The sequence below is a fragment of the Platalea leucorodia genome (genome assembly GCF_965183815.1).
Source record: "Platalea leucorodia genome assembly, chromosome: 6".
Classification (NCBI taxonomy): domain Eukaryota; kingdom Metazoa; phylum Chordata; class Aves; order Pelecaniformes; family Threskiornithidae; genus Platalea; species Platalea leucorodia.
Window position 1 is genome coordinate 84,312,506 of NC_138828.1, and position 15,052 is coordinate 84,327,557.

A 15,052-nucleotide genomic window follows, 5' to 3' on the forward strand; every position below is an offset into this window, starting at 1 on the left:
GGGTGCATTCTCCAGGTCAAAGCGCCTGAACTGTGGGTTTCTGGAAGCTGGATAACACATCGCCAAAATGCTCCGTCCTTGCTTTGTTTGTCAGAGTCTTTCCCAAGCATTTGCTGTAGCCCCTAGTCAGGAGGAAATACGGGGCTCTGCAGACCTTTAGTTTGGCTTGGTACAGCAGGTTTTATGCTCTTGGGACACACTAATTTCCATTTTCAAACATGCCACCTTGTTTTAGGAATGGGTCCTGTTTAAATCATGGCAGAAAAATAAGGGAGGGAAAGTAGGTTTTCAGTAAGAATAACTAGAATTCTAGACAGCTTCAGGTTTACTCAGGTTAAACGCTTTTAATATACATTTATCCTTCAGAAGAGCCAAGTTGATTACTTCAGGGTTTTCTGTTTGCATTCCTTTCTGCAGCCATGCCTTCTTGTAGACCAACGTTGTGCATGTTGAGGGCAGCAGTAATGCTACTCTCGATAGCCTCAGCATCCTGGTTTGTCTGCACTCCTTGGTCAGTAACCTGGTCACTGTATTGCAGGTAATTAAGCCAAGCAAGAGGTTTAATAAGGGTTGGATAAACTGGTCCCTGAAGAATGTGGTTTTCTCGTTCTGAGAGAATCTTGAGGGTTCTTGCGCCTTTGAGAATGGGGTTGTTTTGAGGGTTGGTTGAATATGCATACTCACAATGTCAAGACGTTTTCTTTCAAATATTTAAGGAGTTCCATTGAAGAAAAACAATCTGATAACACTGCGCTATGAGAATGTAACACTGCGCTATGAGAATGATCATTACTTTACGCAAGTTCATTATACTTCAAATAGATTCAAATAAATACCTTGAGTTTCAATCGTTTTATTAACACTGATGCATTTACTATTGTTGTTTTGCTCTCTTCTATTTAACTGCTACCATATTTTTTTTTTTTTTTCTTTTCCAGTGGTCTTATTGTTCCTGAGAAAGATAGCAATGAAACAGTACCAGAAGTTGTAGCTACTTCTGGATATGCTCTTCTGCATTTCTTCAGTGATGCTGCCTATAACTTAACCGGGTTTAACATCACATACAAGTAAGTAGCACCACTCCAGAGTGATGTTGCAGGTTGAGCAAAAGGAGCTTTCCTCTTTTCTCAGCTTTGTCTTGAAATAAGCAATTGCTATTGAAGCATGTAATTATGAGTAGATACTGGAATTTAGATTTTTATCTTTATTATACCCTTGCAACGGCTAATAACTGTAATGTGCTCAGCATTAACTTCAGTTGTCAATTGTAAGCGTGGGCAAATGTTTGCTCAAAAAGACATATTATTTATTTTATGTTGTTAGGCTCATTTGATCATATTCAGTCAACCGGAATTGATGTATTTTGTGCATGTGTGCGCTCTTACGCGTTCTGCAGAGCTACTTCTGCACAAACACGCTTTTGCATAAGCAGACACGTCTCACTCGGGACACTGGACTGTACCTTCTCTTGAGGATCCTCAAGCAGTTTTCTTTGGGATGCTCTTTCTTCAGTCCCGGGATCGAATTGCTTAATCTGGCTCCTTTTTAGTCTGGGATGATTTCGTTATGTTCTTTGGTTCATATTTTAAATATTATATGTGGGTGCTTTCTGTCCGCTAACATGTATTTAGTCCTCATCGGTAAGCTTTTTAAAATAATTCTAGGGTACTCCCTAATTCATCGACTGCTTTTAGAAAGGTTTTGTTTTGAAGTAAATGATCTCAGCGTGGACATACTAGCAGAGATGGAATTTTGCTTCTGGTGGGGATCATGGGCTTTGAAGTTTTTGCTCCTACAGATACAAATTACGTTTGTGCTGCACTGGGAGGTCTTAATTTGGGTGTAACTTGCAGAAGTTCTCATCTCTCTCAAAAAAAAAAAAATCAGCTGCAAAATCCTTGGTCCTGACTGACGTTTTGCAAAACTGAAAGTTTTCCTTAAAATGATGTGCTTAGTTTTTGAATACTAGTCTTGGTGCTTTCATCCTTATTGAGCACTTAAATATACAGTGGATTCTTTGAAAAATCGGGGGCATCCAGCACCCCTTGAAAGCTCCAGAAGAAAATGAGGAGCCTTTGCAAAGTTAGGTGAAACAGCAGCTGAAGCAGTAGCGTTTTCAGAGCTCTGGCTGATCCCATAAACCCTGACACCATCTGCTGCCAGCTGTGGGTATTGCGCTATTGCAATACCACCGAGACCTTCTCTTGAAGAATAACCTGCCTTTTTTAAGTTCCTTTAAGATATTATAATATTTCTTTAACTCTTCACTTTCTTCATCATTTCAAACAATTTTCAAGTGCTGTTTTGTGTTTTGTTTCTTGTGTGTGTTCTGGTCGCTAGGTTTCCTCCTAACATTTTTGCAGAGAGTTGATAAAAGGGTGTATTTATTTCTTTTCAGTTTAACAGCCTTTATAGTTGCTGCTGGGGATAGGTACTCAACAAACGCTTGTGAAATTATGGTCTTGGAGCCGGTGACTCCACCTGTCGCATGACGGCGAGAATATTGGGTGGTAATCCCCATCTGCCAGTTATCCTGGTTGATACACCGGCAAAAACTGGAATTTGGAAATGCGTAGGGTCTCTGAATTTGGGTCTTCACCAAGGTTGTATCTAGTTTTGCCTCTGCTACATTGCAGATGATATAAAATCAGAAATGATTCAAAACAGGCACATCTTTGGCTTGCGACTCATCTCGAGCATGTTCCCTTGGTAAGCAGATCCCAGAATAGCACTTAATTGTGAGTAGTTTAAATATAAACTGCACAGACACCACAAAAGCCTTAAGCGCTGATTAAATTCTTTGCTTACTGTTGGGCGTTTTAAGGCAATTCATTTGCATTACAAATGGCTAAAAACCATATTGATAATTTTTCAGAGGAGTTTGTAAGTTTAACTCATTAAGTGAGAACAAATCTCTACAGGTCCATCACGTCAGGTCCTAGATGAGCGGCTCTCCTTGGTTTGTGTGCTAACAAACAGCTGCATTAACTTTTGTTCAACATCGCTCTTGTATTCGCTAATAAGAGGTATGGCTTGGGAGTCTGCTTCATTACTGACAAACCTTCTTTCCCTGATGTTCGCAGTTTCAATATGTGTCCCAATAATTGCTCCGGCCGAGGAGAGTGCAAGCTCAATAACAGCAGCAATGCTCTTGAATGCGAATGTGCCAAATACTGGAAGGGAGAAGCCTGTGATATTCCCTACTGCACAGATGATTGCGGGGCGCCCGAGAGAGGGTTTTGTAACTTTAATGATACCAAGGCATGTTTGTGCTCTGCAGGCTGGCAAGGTAAGTCTCCTGATGAATATGGAGAGGCTCTTGGATGCCTTTTCTACGTATGGCTCTTGCGGTTTAATTAGGAGTATTTGAGAATAATCTGCTTGATGAGTATTAGCATTTTGAGTAGGAACAGAGTATCGAACTTGTCATACCAAAAGATCACACTTCATTTGTAACAAATGCAACTAAAAGCAACTATGCTGCCATACAAAGCAGAACCAACCTGTTGTGTGCAGGCATCGGATGAAACCTTTAAACCTCATCCCTGTGCACATAAAGCAAATTTGAGCCTGCTGGCAGTAGTTAACCTGTTTGAACACACAAAATGCCTTGTTCTCACGTCCGTGTAAGCTCGTCAGCCGTGTCAGTCTTAGCAACAGTTTGGACCAAATGTAAATGTTTCCTTTGCAAAGGTATACTGATGTGGAAGAATTAGTCTTATGTGAAATGCCACCAGCTACAGCACTGGCAGCACCCGCTGCCACCACTGAGCTATGCTGCAAGATCAGGCAGTGTGTTAGGCGCTGTGGAAAGAATCCGGGGTAGCAAAATGAGCGTCCTAAGGAGAATGCGTCCAGTACGGAGGCTAGCATGCCTGCCTCTCGGGTATAAAACCAGCCGCAGGTAATATACGTCAGGGCTGGAAGACCACATCCCCTTGTGCAGTGCAGTGCTTCCCTGATGCTTTTCTGGAGTCTGGTTGTGCACTGACAGCAAAGGTGGGCTTCTGTTTGCTCAGTTTGTAGCCTACACCTCTTTTTTCCCTGTCTTTCATTTCTGTAGCAGGTTAGTGTAAGGGGGGGGGGGACGGGACGGGACGGGACTAGACTAACCAAAACAACCCACCAAAAAAACCCCAAAAGCCCCAGAACAAACCATAGCAGAATGAGATGCAAGCTGCTCTCCCCTTTCTTATTCTGAAGCTTTTTTTACATCTGAAAACGGTCACTCTACCTCAGAAACAAGGAGTTTTTCAAGGGTGATAAACCAGACTCCAGTCTGCTTTCCTGAACTGGAGATTATTGCTGGTAGGAGCTCGGCAAGAACGAGCAGATGCTGTCTCTTCCAGTCAAGACCATAACTCTGTTACAAGTGATTCACTTTTATGACTGCCTAAAGGCTGTCCTGATAAAACTATTCCCTTTTCGAGGCTTGAGCCTCTTCAGCAGGTTCTGTGCTCTCTTGTCTGTGGTATCCCTGTGCGTGTGGATGGTTGCCACTGAGAAGAAGGGAGAGCATCTATGCGGCTTTTTTACTTTGCTGAGACCTTGCCACTTGCTGCTCCTGTTCTGCCACACCACGGGGAACTGTGAAGGGAAGCCTGGCAGTGAAAAAGATGGTTTAAGAGCAGCAGAAATATAGGGAAAAAAAAAAATAAGTGAACAATTCACAAATATGTATTGCTGAGAAGGAGAGGAATGAAAAGAGGGAAAGATAGCCGTAGACCCTTGGGGTTTTGTAGCGTGCTGCTGAGCAGGTCTCCTGAAGCTTGCACAGGTGGTGGTGGGACTTCTGTGGGCACATGGTGGCTAGGTCGGTGCTGGAAGGTTCCCTCTTGGTGTGGAGTGGGAAGGGGTCTGCGCTGTGACCCCTATAGCCACAGCGGGGGAGAACGGAGCAGAGTGTCTGCTCTGCTGCATCACTAATTCATCCAGTCTGGAACTACTTTTTAGTTCTGGAAACAATTTTAAATTTGAAGTACGTGGTGTTACGGTTGGGAGATCGCATACCAGGTCCATCACAGATCTCTGGCGTGGGCAAGGAAACGAGGATCACAGCTTTCACCTCTTACCTGGCCACGCACCATCTTTGTCAGCTGTGGTGCAGGGTACTGACCTCTAGCTGAAACACAGGCTTTGGAAAAAACTCACTTAATTTTTAAACCTTATTTTCCCAGGTCCTGGCTGTTCAATTCCCGTTCCTGCAAACCAGTCGTTTTGGACCCGGGAGGAATACTCTCTTCCAAAACTTCCTAGAGCATCTCACAAAACCATAATCCATGACAATAAAATGTGGATTGTTGGAGGCTATGTCTTCAATCATTCTGACTCTCAGAAGGTTTTAGCGTGAGTATAAACCTAGATAATAAAGTCTAAGTAGAGGAACTTAGATTTGAGGATTATTTTTAGAAAATGCCATCTGACATGCTGTGCTTTGGCCTACGCTCCATCTCCAGGGGAAAACAGCAGTAATAAAAACTTAGACTCACATTTGAGATGTGGGAGAACGCTGCTAAGGCATGCTAATTTTGGAAAAGAAAAAGCGTAAGGTTCCTGATGTTTGGCGAATTTTTGATTCATCTGCTTCTGACAGCATTTAACTATTCACTATATATTTCTAGACTAGCTTCTAAATTATATCTGGCCTCGTGCTCAAAGAGGATAGTTTTGCTTCCCTGTTATTAGTCCTTCCTTATATTATATCTGTGTGACTTCAGACTGTTTGGCTCCGTAATGAATGCGTACTGATTGCTGTGCGTGTTTATGCACAGTGGATGGGATACCAAACAGGGAGTGGCATTTAGGATGATGACATTTATGCAATTAGTTGAGGAGATTCAACAGTAACTAAGATATCAAATAATAATTGTGTACCTGATGGAAATCCCCTGTAGAAAACATTTCAGGCTTCCTCTTGAGCTTCATAGTATTTGGGAAGATTTAGGCAAAAGCTGGATTTTTTTCCATACCTCGCTTTCATGGACCTAAGCAAGAACTGTGTGTTCTGCCCTCATGTCCGGAGGTAATAGTTCTTGTAGGGGAAGTTAAAGAAGAGCTGAAAATGCACACTTAATCATAGAATAGTTGCTGATTACTTCCACAATTTACTCTTTCAAAGTCATGCCTGATTTTTCAACAGATACCCTATGGCTTCATTGAACGCTTTGCGAGATGATTTTATCTTACAAGGCTGCAAGCCTGGCGAGCATAGTTCGTTCTTTTATCTAAAAAGTCACAGGCCGTTTTCAGGGCAAAGAGTTTATCTTCTTTCAAGTTCACAGAAAAAGTACACTTGAATGACAAAGACATAATTAAAAAATACCTTTTAAACACTGGCAGGTTTTTTTTTTACCAAGTAGTTGGAACTTATCTGAGCTTAGCGTAAAGTTTTTCTGCTCTTTTGGGTGGATCATGTGGTGTAAGTTGTCCTAGCTTAATAGACAACGCATTAGCTCTTGGTTTTGCATGGGAAAGAAAACTCAGGGTAAAGCAGATCAATACGTGGACGTTAAGTAACAGAGCAGGCTTGACTGGATTTTTTTAATCCATAAGTAGTCTGTGCATGCTTTGTGCATGCTGAAATCTTGGTATCTAGGACTTTTGTTAAATAAAATAATTTCCCACAAATCCTGGAAAGGACGACCGATAATTTTCTTAACTTTGCTATCTACTTCTTGGGAAATTAATTCAATTTTTATTATACAGGTATGATCTTATTTCTGAACAATGGCTTCCACTGGACAACACTGTGAACTCAGTAGAGATGAGATATGGTCATTCGTTGGCATTGTATAAGGTAAGTTCAGTGCTGCAGCCTCACCTCCCTCTTCTCCCCCTACGCCCACCCCTTTCCACAGATCAGTCTTGCTTGGAGAGAAGCATTTCTCCTTCGAAGGCCTGTCCATGGATGTCCCTGTCTGTGTAATTGTACTCCAGGGAGTCCTTGGACTGGTACCCTGGGAAGCCTGTAGTTCTTTTGCTTGTGTGTTCCTTCTTTGCCCTTTTCTCAGAGATTTTAGAGCTAACTGAGGTCAGCGAGTCCATTATTTCCTTCTTACTGTCTGTGCTTGCAAGACATGCCTGACGGCTAGAGTTTGCTGGAGTTCAGCTGGTTCCCCAACTGCCTTTTGTGTAGACCACATGAATATTTTTATGAGCTCCGTTGTCCAAGGCCCCATAGCAGAGCTGGTGAATTAGGGATTTTTGGAGCCTGCTCTGCTTCTGCAGTAGACCCGTGAATCTGTTCTTCCAATATCTGAAATGGCAAGTGGATTTGACTGTTTCTTACCTCAGTTCTCACCTGCACGCCTTGCTGTGGGTGCAGGGCACGTGAGAGCAGAATGGCAAAGCCTTTGAAAAGGAAATGAGCTAATCCTTTACTGACCGTTGGTTTTGGAATGTTAATTAGCTGGTCACAGTGCAAGCCTATATAAAGCATAGTTATAAACACTGGAAAAACTCCACACAGCACTATTGACAAACAGGACACTTGAAGAACCTGAGAAGGATGGAAATCCCTGCCTGCGAGGGCTCGATGCACATTCTGCAAATCACTGTTCAAAAGTAGGGTACGATCCAAAAGAGGGATCGCATCCAAAGAAGAGCAACGAAGCTGGTGAAGGGTCTAGAGCACAGGTCTTATGAAGAGCGGCTGAGGGAACTGGGGTGGCTTAGCCTGGAGGAAAGGAGGCTGAGGGGAGACCTTATCGCTCGCGAAGTGAGGTGGGGGTCGGTCTCTTCTCCCAAGTAACAAGCGATAGGACGAGAGAAAATGGCCTCAGGTTGTGCCAGCGGAGGTTTAGGTTGGATATTAGGAAAAATTTCTTCGCCAAAAGGGTTGTTGAGCATTGGACCAGGCTGCCCAGGGAAGGGTTGGGTCCCCATCCCTGGAGGTATTTAAAAGCCGGGTAGATGTGGTGCTCGAGGACATGGTTTAGTGGTGGCCTTGGCAGTGCTGGGTTAACGGTTGGACTCGATGATCTTAAAGGTCTTTTCCAACCTAAACGATTCTATGGTTCTATAAGTGAGTTTACCATCCGTGACGGGCAGTGGTTCTCAGGAATATCCCAAGAGGCACCAGCTATGGTAGAGAATGTCCCTTTCTAAGGTTACTGCCTTGTCAGTAGGGAAACAGGGCTCCACTACACACTTCGGTGGATTCATGACTGACTCCGAGGTGCCTGGAGAAACCCACAAAGGAAACTGGATAGAGTTTTGGAACTTAGCTCTTACAGGATGATGAATAAAATGCTGTCTAACTATCCTGGCTCCCTTCTTTCCAAAGGGTCCTTTGTCAGTGCATTAACTTGGAAGACAAAGCTTTTAGTGTACAGACACAGAGGAGTTTCCATCATAACTGCCTTTCTACCCAGCTATCTTCTGCTGTTTGCATTTGCAAGCTCTGGGAGGGATTCGGCTTGATTATTAATTCACCTGACTTCAGGTGCCTGACTTTGGGTGCCTTGGGGAGCCTCTGAGCTCCATTTATAGTGAAAATAGACCTAGTCAGTACAGGTAGTGAAATCTGGAGGGCAAGTCAGCTCACCCAAACGTAGGCACACCTTCCCTGCCTCTGATCAGTTGAATTATTCTCTAGGCTTCACTAGATTTTATATATGTATTTAGAGTCTCAGGTAGCATACAGGCACCTAAATTTTGATGTCTGTCATCTGAAGGTCAGTCCTGCCTCCTGCACCCCTTCCCGTCCGTACCCTGACGCAGGGTGAATTGTGTGTGTTGAAGGTATTCTGACATTACGGGCTTGGCTACAAACCCTGGCAGTCGTGGTTCATATCAAATGTGACTGGTGAAGGAGATATGTTTCTCCTTGAGAGAGGAGAAGAACTTAGGCTGAGAGAAGATAAAATATAATAACGTCATTACTTACATATTAGCTGTTTCGAAACTCATTGGCCTCATTTGAAATCTAACTTCTTTCAGGATGATATATACATGTATGGTGGAAAAATAGATGCGACGGGGAACGTGACCAGCCAGCTGTGGGTGTTCCACATTCCCACCCAAACCTGGGTGCAAGCGACGCCGAAAGCCAAGGAGCAGTATGCTGTTGTCGGCCACTCGGCACACATCGTCACCATGCGAGACAGGAGTGCGGTCATGCTCGTCATCTTTGGGCACTGCCCTCTTTACGGGTATATCAGCAACGTCCAGGAATACAACCTGGGTGAGTGGGGCCCTACCTTCCGTTGCCTTCAACTGTAACGGTTTGAAAATTATTTACGTGATCCATATTCAGATAGCAAAACAAAGACAGATACCTTCTTCTCCTTCTATTTGTATGGACGAGAATTTCAACCTAACTTCCACTATTTGTGTAACACAAACAGTGAGCAGGCAGCCATGTGTCTCCGGCTTTATACAGCTTGTTAGGTCCCAAAGACAAAAGGCAGGGACAAAGCAGGATAACTGTGGGACAATTTAAATTCATTTTCTACTTTCCCTCTGACAAAGCAAACACTTTTGAAATTATTTTTTATATCCTGAGAATACAAGAATGGCTGTAACAATTCGGACCAAGTATCCACCTAACCTGATACCCCTGTCTCCAGTAGTCGTGATTAGCGAATGCTTCGGGGAGCAGGGAATGACTTTCTGGACTTGCATTTGCCCCATATCTCTGGGAATAGTCCAGACTCTGACTTGAAGGTCCAGAGTTTTCCAGTGTCATCAGTGGAGAAGTGTAGGAAGCTCTCCGGTTGAACTGAACTGCTGCCTAACTTAAGCTGCTCTGAAGTGGCTCTCCGGAGGCACGTCCCATGCTCCACTGACCAGGTAGAGAACGTTAGTTAAGCACAGGAGGTTCACAATGTGAAATGTGCTGGTTAGTGTCAGAAATAGTGGCCCTATCTGCACTTTTTGACCTGTTATCCTTGTCCTTCAGTCACCCTGATCCAGAGGATCTGCTGGAGTCTGCTCTGAGTCGCTGGCGTCCACATGAGCGAGCTTTCTTCCTCTAGGAGAAAGCTAGGGAAAACCAGGATGTGTGGGGCAGTGATTTGTTCTTCTGTTCTGGTTTTCCCATGTGGATCTTGCAGACTGTTCAATTCCTTTGCCTTTTGTGTGCCTGATCTGCCCTGGAGTTAGGAAGCTTGTGCTTGGGCTTCTTTCTGCTCTTGCTACAGAGATTTGGTGTGTAATTTAGCATTTTTGTAATTTAGCAATTTTGTAATTTTAGCCATTATATTATGTCTAGAGTGCTTCAAACCAATGTTATTTTAGTGAGTGAGATATAGGACCATTAATCACGTATTAGTTTTTAACTGCAGTGTTCTTCACGGTCATACTTAACTTGGCTTCAGTGCTGTCTGGCTTTATATACATATGAAATAAAAGTGCTCTTGGGTACCGTTGCAAATCAAGCCATAGTGCTGGCATTTTCATGTCATTGAAATGCAGTATATTATGTCTGTACTTTTTATCTCATTTACTTAGCTTGTCTGCCAAACGTAATAAATGACTGTAGAAGAGATGTTTCTGGTCTAATTAAAAAGACTTGACAATGCTTCTTGACAACAAACTCCTTGAAGGAGAATATTTTTGGATATGAAGTGAGAGAGACGGTGTCTAGGTCTGACTCAAGGGAAACCCAATTTGTTTCAGAACCAGATTTGTTGATAAGTTATTAATGGAGATAAATTTAACCATATTTTGTCACTCACATTTTTCATTTCCCAGCCACAAATACATGGAACATTTTACAGACGAGCGGAGCTTTGGTGCAAGGAGGGTATGGCCACAGTAGTGTTTACGATCCGAATACAAGATCAATTTATATCCATGGAGGTTACAAAGCATTCAGTGCCAACAAATACAGGCTAGCAGATGACCTGTACAAATATGAAGTTGATTCCCGTATGTGGTAAGTAGTTCTTCCTCCTGTATACCACCCCGTCATTTTTGTTCGTAGAGGACAAAAGGACGGGGTATTTGATAAGGCTACAATAGTATGTAGTTACCTGCATTTAGGATAGATAGTGTGCTTTTGTATCTGTTATTTTTATGTCCCTTTATGAATAGAGAATCATATAATCACATATAATCAAGGCTGTGAATGAGCCAAGAAATCCATTTTAATCTATTGTTGTATTAAAGCTGAAAAGAAAAATATTTGATGGGGTTTTCTTGCCAGCAGTACAGACTGTGCATATGCGTGCAGTTGCTGCAGTCAAGTGAGTGATAATTCATTCTGCAGTTAAGACCGCAAAAGAATTTTCTATTATAACCCCATTTTCTTCTGGCTCTGTAACTGCTAGAAACGTTCGTTTCTTAAGCTGAAATCTTCTATGATTGTTTCTGCCCAAAGGTGAGTTTTATTTAAAAGCTATAGCAAAACTTCACAACTTTGAGCTATAGAGGCGAAATAAATTTTCTTCAATTTCGTGTTTTTCTGAAAGTTGTTTTTAAAGGCTCCTGGCAAAAAGGAGACTGTCTTTTGAATTAGCACATGTAAACTTGAGTCACCCGATCGCCTTTTTTTGAGAGTTTAAAACAGCTTGTATTTCTGCAACAACTGTTTGTGAGTCCACACTGATGAGTACAGTAACTAGTGACTAATTTCCAAAACCCTTCCTTCCTCCTCTGTTGTACGTGCAGTAACGACCACCCTTCCTTTCTTAGTTCATTTGAACCTCTAGTTTAGCCGTGGAGCGGGCAAATCTGGCTGAATAGGCAGAAAATGTCACAAACGTGGCAATATTCCTCCGAACTGCTGCAGCACCAGCTGCCTTTCGTCGCGTTTCTTTTCTCAGTCTCGGGAGGGTTGTCGGAGCGGGCGAGCAGTCGCCTGGCAGTGAGGCGCGTAGGAGTGTCTGCTCGTCTTTATCTGTGCTTTTTTGGTGCCATTGACTCCTCTTTTTTTTGTTCTTCAGTAATTTAGGCCCTCTCTCCCTCTTGTGATTTCATGGCAGGGCAAAAAAAGCAGTCCCCTGATCTTTATTTTGGCAAGTGTGTTTCTCCCCGTGTTTAGGACAAGAGGGAACGGCCTCAAGCTGCGCCAGGGCAGGTTTGGGTTGGGTATTGGGAAAAACTTCTTCCCCCAAAGGGCTGTCAGGGCCTGGCCCAGGCTGCCCAGGGCAGGGGCTGAGTCCCCACCCCTGGGGGGATTTAAAAGCCGGGGAGATGTGGTGCTTGGGGACATGGTTTAGTGGTGGCCTTGGCAGTGCTGGGTTAACGGTTGGACTCGATGATCTTAAGGGTCTTTTCCAACCTTAACGATTCTGTGATTCCCTCCGGTGTTTCGACTGGCAGCTTCACAGTCTAATGCTGTAGCCCCGGCAGGGACAAAGTAATGCTCAGAAAGCCCTTGCGTGCTTTCCGAGTCCCTGGTCCAGGCCGTTGATCTACCGTGTGCTGAATATTTCATTGTGAAAGCCTGGGCTTCAGTGCACGCTGCGTTTGGGATGCCGCTGTTGTGCAGAACTGCTGTGACAGCCTGCGAACAGCGACACCGCTGCCTGCGACAGGGATGCGGCCGCGCCAGGCTTTTCCTGCCATCCCACCCTCTCAAAATTGTAGGGAAATTCTCCGAAGGGTGACCCTGTGTGTGCAGGGCCGTTAATCGTGCTGATTAAAGGTGAGGTCAGCGGCGAGTATGATTAATGCTTCCCATGCTTTAGTCATGGATGAGGCGTTGAGTTTTGCGGGTAGTGAGCTGCGGGGCTCCGTTAGCAGCAGCTGCGTAGATTTCCTTAAAATAGGTTTGTTAGTTTTGAGCAAGAGATGATGCCCAGTTTGAAAGAATTCTTTAGGTTACTATAAAATCAGAGTTACTATAAAATACCGGAGTCCTCCCAGGCAGTGTCCATATCGGCAGGTTTAGCTGACTAGGCTCAAAAGCCCAGTTAGTGTGAAAACTTGATAATCCCTAGGGAAGGAATTGATGATTTTAAGATCCATAGCTTTGGAAAGAGGCTTTCATGGATATATTTCTCCTATAAATTGGCAAGCAGATGGGAAGATGAGAGAATGAAATTACAGGCGGAGTTGAACAGTGTGGAAAGTAAGTTGCTAAATACCTCATTAGAAAAAGTAGATAAATAATATCCCTCCCTCCCCTCCTCCCTGCACCCCTGAAACCTTCTTCAGCTTGGGTTTTTGGATTGTTTTGTCTTTGCCAGGTACTGATCGGTTTCATTAACACATATATTTTTATTTCTGAAGGACAATTCTTAAAGACAGCAGATTTTTTCGCTATTTGCACACGGCTGTGATAATGAGCGGAACCATGCTGGTGTTTGGAGGAAACACGCACAACGACACCTCCATGAGCCACGGCGCAAAGTGCTTTTCTTCAGATTTTATGGCGTATGATATTGGTAAGTTCTTGCAGAAATAATAGTAAAAAAATTCTTGGATATTCAAAAAGAGCTGTCTTCGAGAAGACTAATTTACATGCTGGGTATATTATACCAAATGCTACTAAGCATACTGCAGAAGAATGTGTAATCAGGAGAGGCTCGTTTAGCTTGCTACGCATTACCAAGCAAATGAGCTGGTGCAGTGATTTCTAGGCAAATACAGCAGCAGTTATTTGGTCAACAGTTTATACAGAAACTTGGGCATTAAAAATTACTTCTTAAATGGAAGGCGTATTGTTCTACTGTCTCAGCCATAAAGCTATCCTGATGTTTGGAGTGTGTTTTAATCTATGATTTATCAAAAATGCAGGCTGTTAGGACAGTCGCAAGCACTGGACACTGCTGAAGCTCGATTTGTACATTGCACACTCCTCTTTTAACTGCGGGCTGGCTGACTCGTTTGGCTGTGCTGTTTGTAATGTCAGTTTGTTTATATGTACGCTTTATAAGCATAAATATCCCCATAAGCACTATTTAACAATAAAGCCAAATGATTCGATTTTATTTGGAAAGATTGAGGTTTGATGAGGTTGAATAGCCAGAAGAGGGCAGCATTCATTTGTGAATTTGAAGTCCAGAGACGCGTTTAAGAAGAAAAGAAGGAGAAATTGTATAAAAGAAGGTGCGTGCACATCCAGATAATTCACGCTGAAGGAAAACACCGTTCTGTGCTCATATCGCATTCTACCTTCTGCTCTCAGAATTCCTTAAATGTGGGCTCTCGTGATTGATTCCCTGAAATAAACATGTAAACCTGAATTCCCGGAGTGACCGTCCACTGAGATGTCACTCCTGGTTTGTGAAAGGAATATGCAAGCAAATGGATTGCTTTCAGCAGCAGGGTTTGGCATCCTTGTGCCATTCTGCTGTCTGTTACAGGGATCGTTCCCGTCTGCTTCCTGTGATTTCAAGTCATATCCCTGTGGAATTTATTGTGTGCTCCTCACTAGCTTTATTTTGAGTTTTTTCTTGAAGAAGTAAAACGAGGTATTTTGACAGTCATGGACAGCGTAATTATTTTAAACTTTGATAGCAAAATTTAGCAAGAAAAATCTATCACTGTTGCTGTCTTCCCTGACCCATTGAACTATTAGGTGTAAAACACAAATTGCACTAATTTGGCAAAATATGCCAATAACGATGTCCATTTTGATTCCGTTTAGTTAACAGGCAGCTTCCTGTTACATGAAATAAGCGTTGTAGTCAGCTTGACCAGTCCTTACCAGTTCTACACTGAGAATTAGAGCTGGCATTGATTGCGCTTCACATGACGGGGATGAGAGGTGCTCTGGTGCTCAAGTACCCTCATTCCTTAAGGCAGAGACTCTCAGGCTGGAAAGAACAGCTTTTTTTTTTTTTTTTTTTTCTCCAGAAAAAAAAAAAAAAAAAAAAAAACCAAAACATTTTTTCTTTTCTTTTCATGGCAGGGCACCTTTCTTTACGTGATTTGCCTTATCCCATATGGACCAGGAGCACTGCCCGGAATACGTTAGGGTGCTGGTTGATCATTAGTGTCATAGCAGAAAAAACCTACGTGATGGTTCTTCATGCACGATCTCTGCAGTAATTATACTGATCATGTTCATGTTGGTCTCCATGGGAATAAGCCCATATACCATGGGGAAGCATTGTACATATGAAAGACCGTTGTGGCATGCCACCACAGATGGATATGG

General features: G+C 43.1%; 1 protein-coding gene across 6 annotated transcripts in view; it reads left to right on the plus strand.

Moving 5' to 3' along the window:
- ATRN (attractin) overlaps window positions 1–15,052 on the plus strand; it is a 157,274-nt gene that overhangs the window by 46,841 nt on the left and 95,381 nt on the right. For all 6 annotated transcript variants that reach the window (XR_014228556.1, XM_082315657.1, XM_082315656.1 and 3 more), the window contains exons 4-10: window positions 939–1,067; window positions 3,084–3,289; window positions 5,178–5,346; window positions 6,706–6,796; window positions 8,941–9,184; window positions 10,696–10,879; window positions 13,180–13,334. Coding sequence is in view for 5 of the 6 variants with exons in the window: in XM_082315657.1 (XP_082171783.1) it covers window positions 939–1,067; window positions 3,084–3,289; window positions 5,178–5,346; window positions 6,706–6,796; window positions 8,941–9,184; window positions 10,696–10,879; window positions 13,180–13,334 (1,178 nt within the window). In the remaining variant the exon portion in view is untranslated. The remainder of the gene's footprint in view (window positions 1–938; window positions 1,068–3,083; window positions 3,290–5,177; window positions 5,347–6,705; window positions 6,797–8,940; window positions 9,185–10,695; window positions 10,880–13,179; window positions 13,335–15,052) is intronic.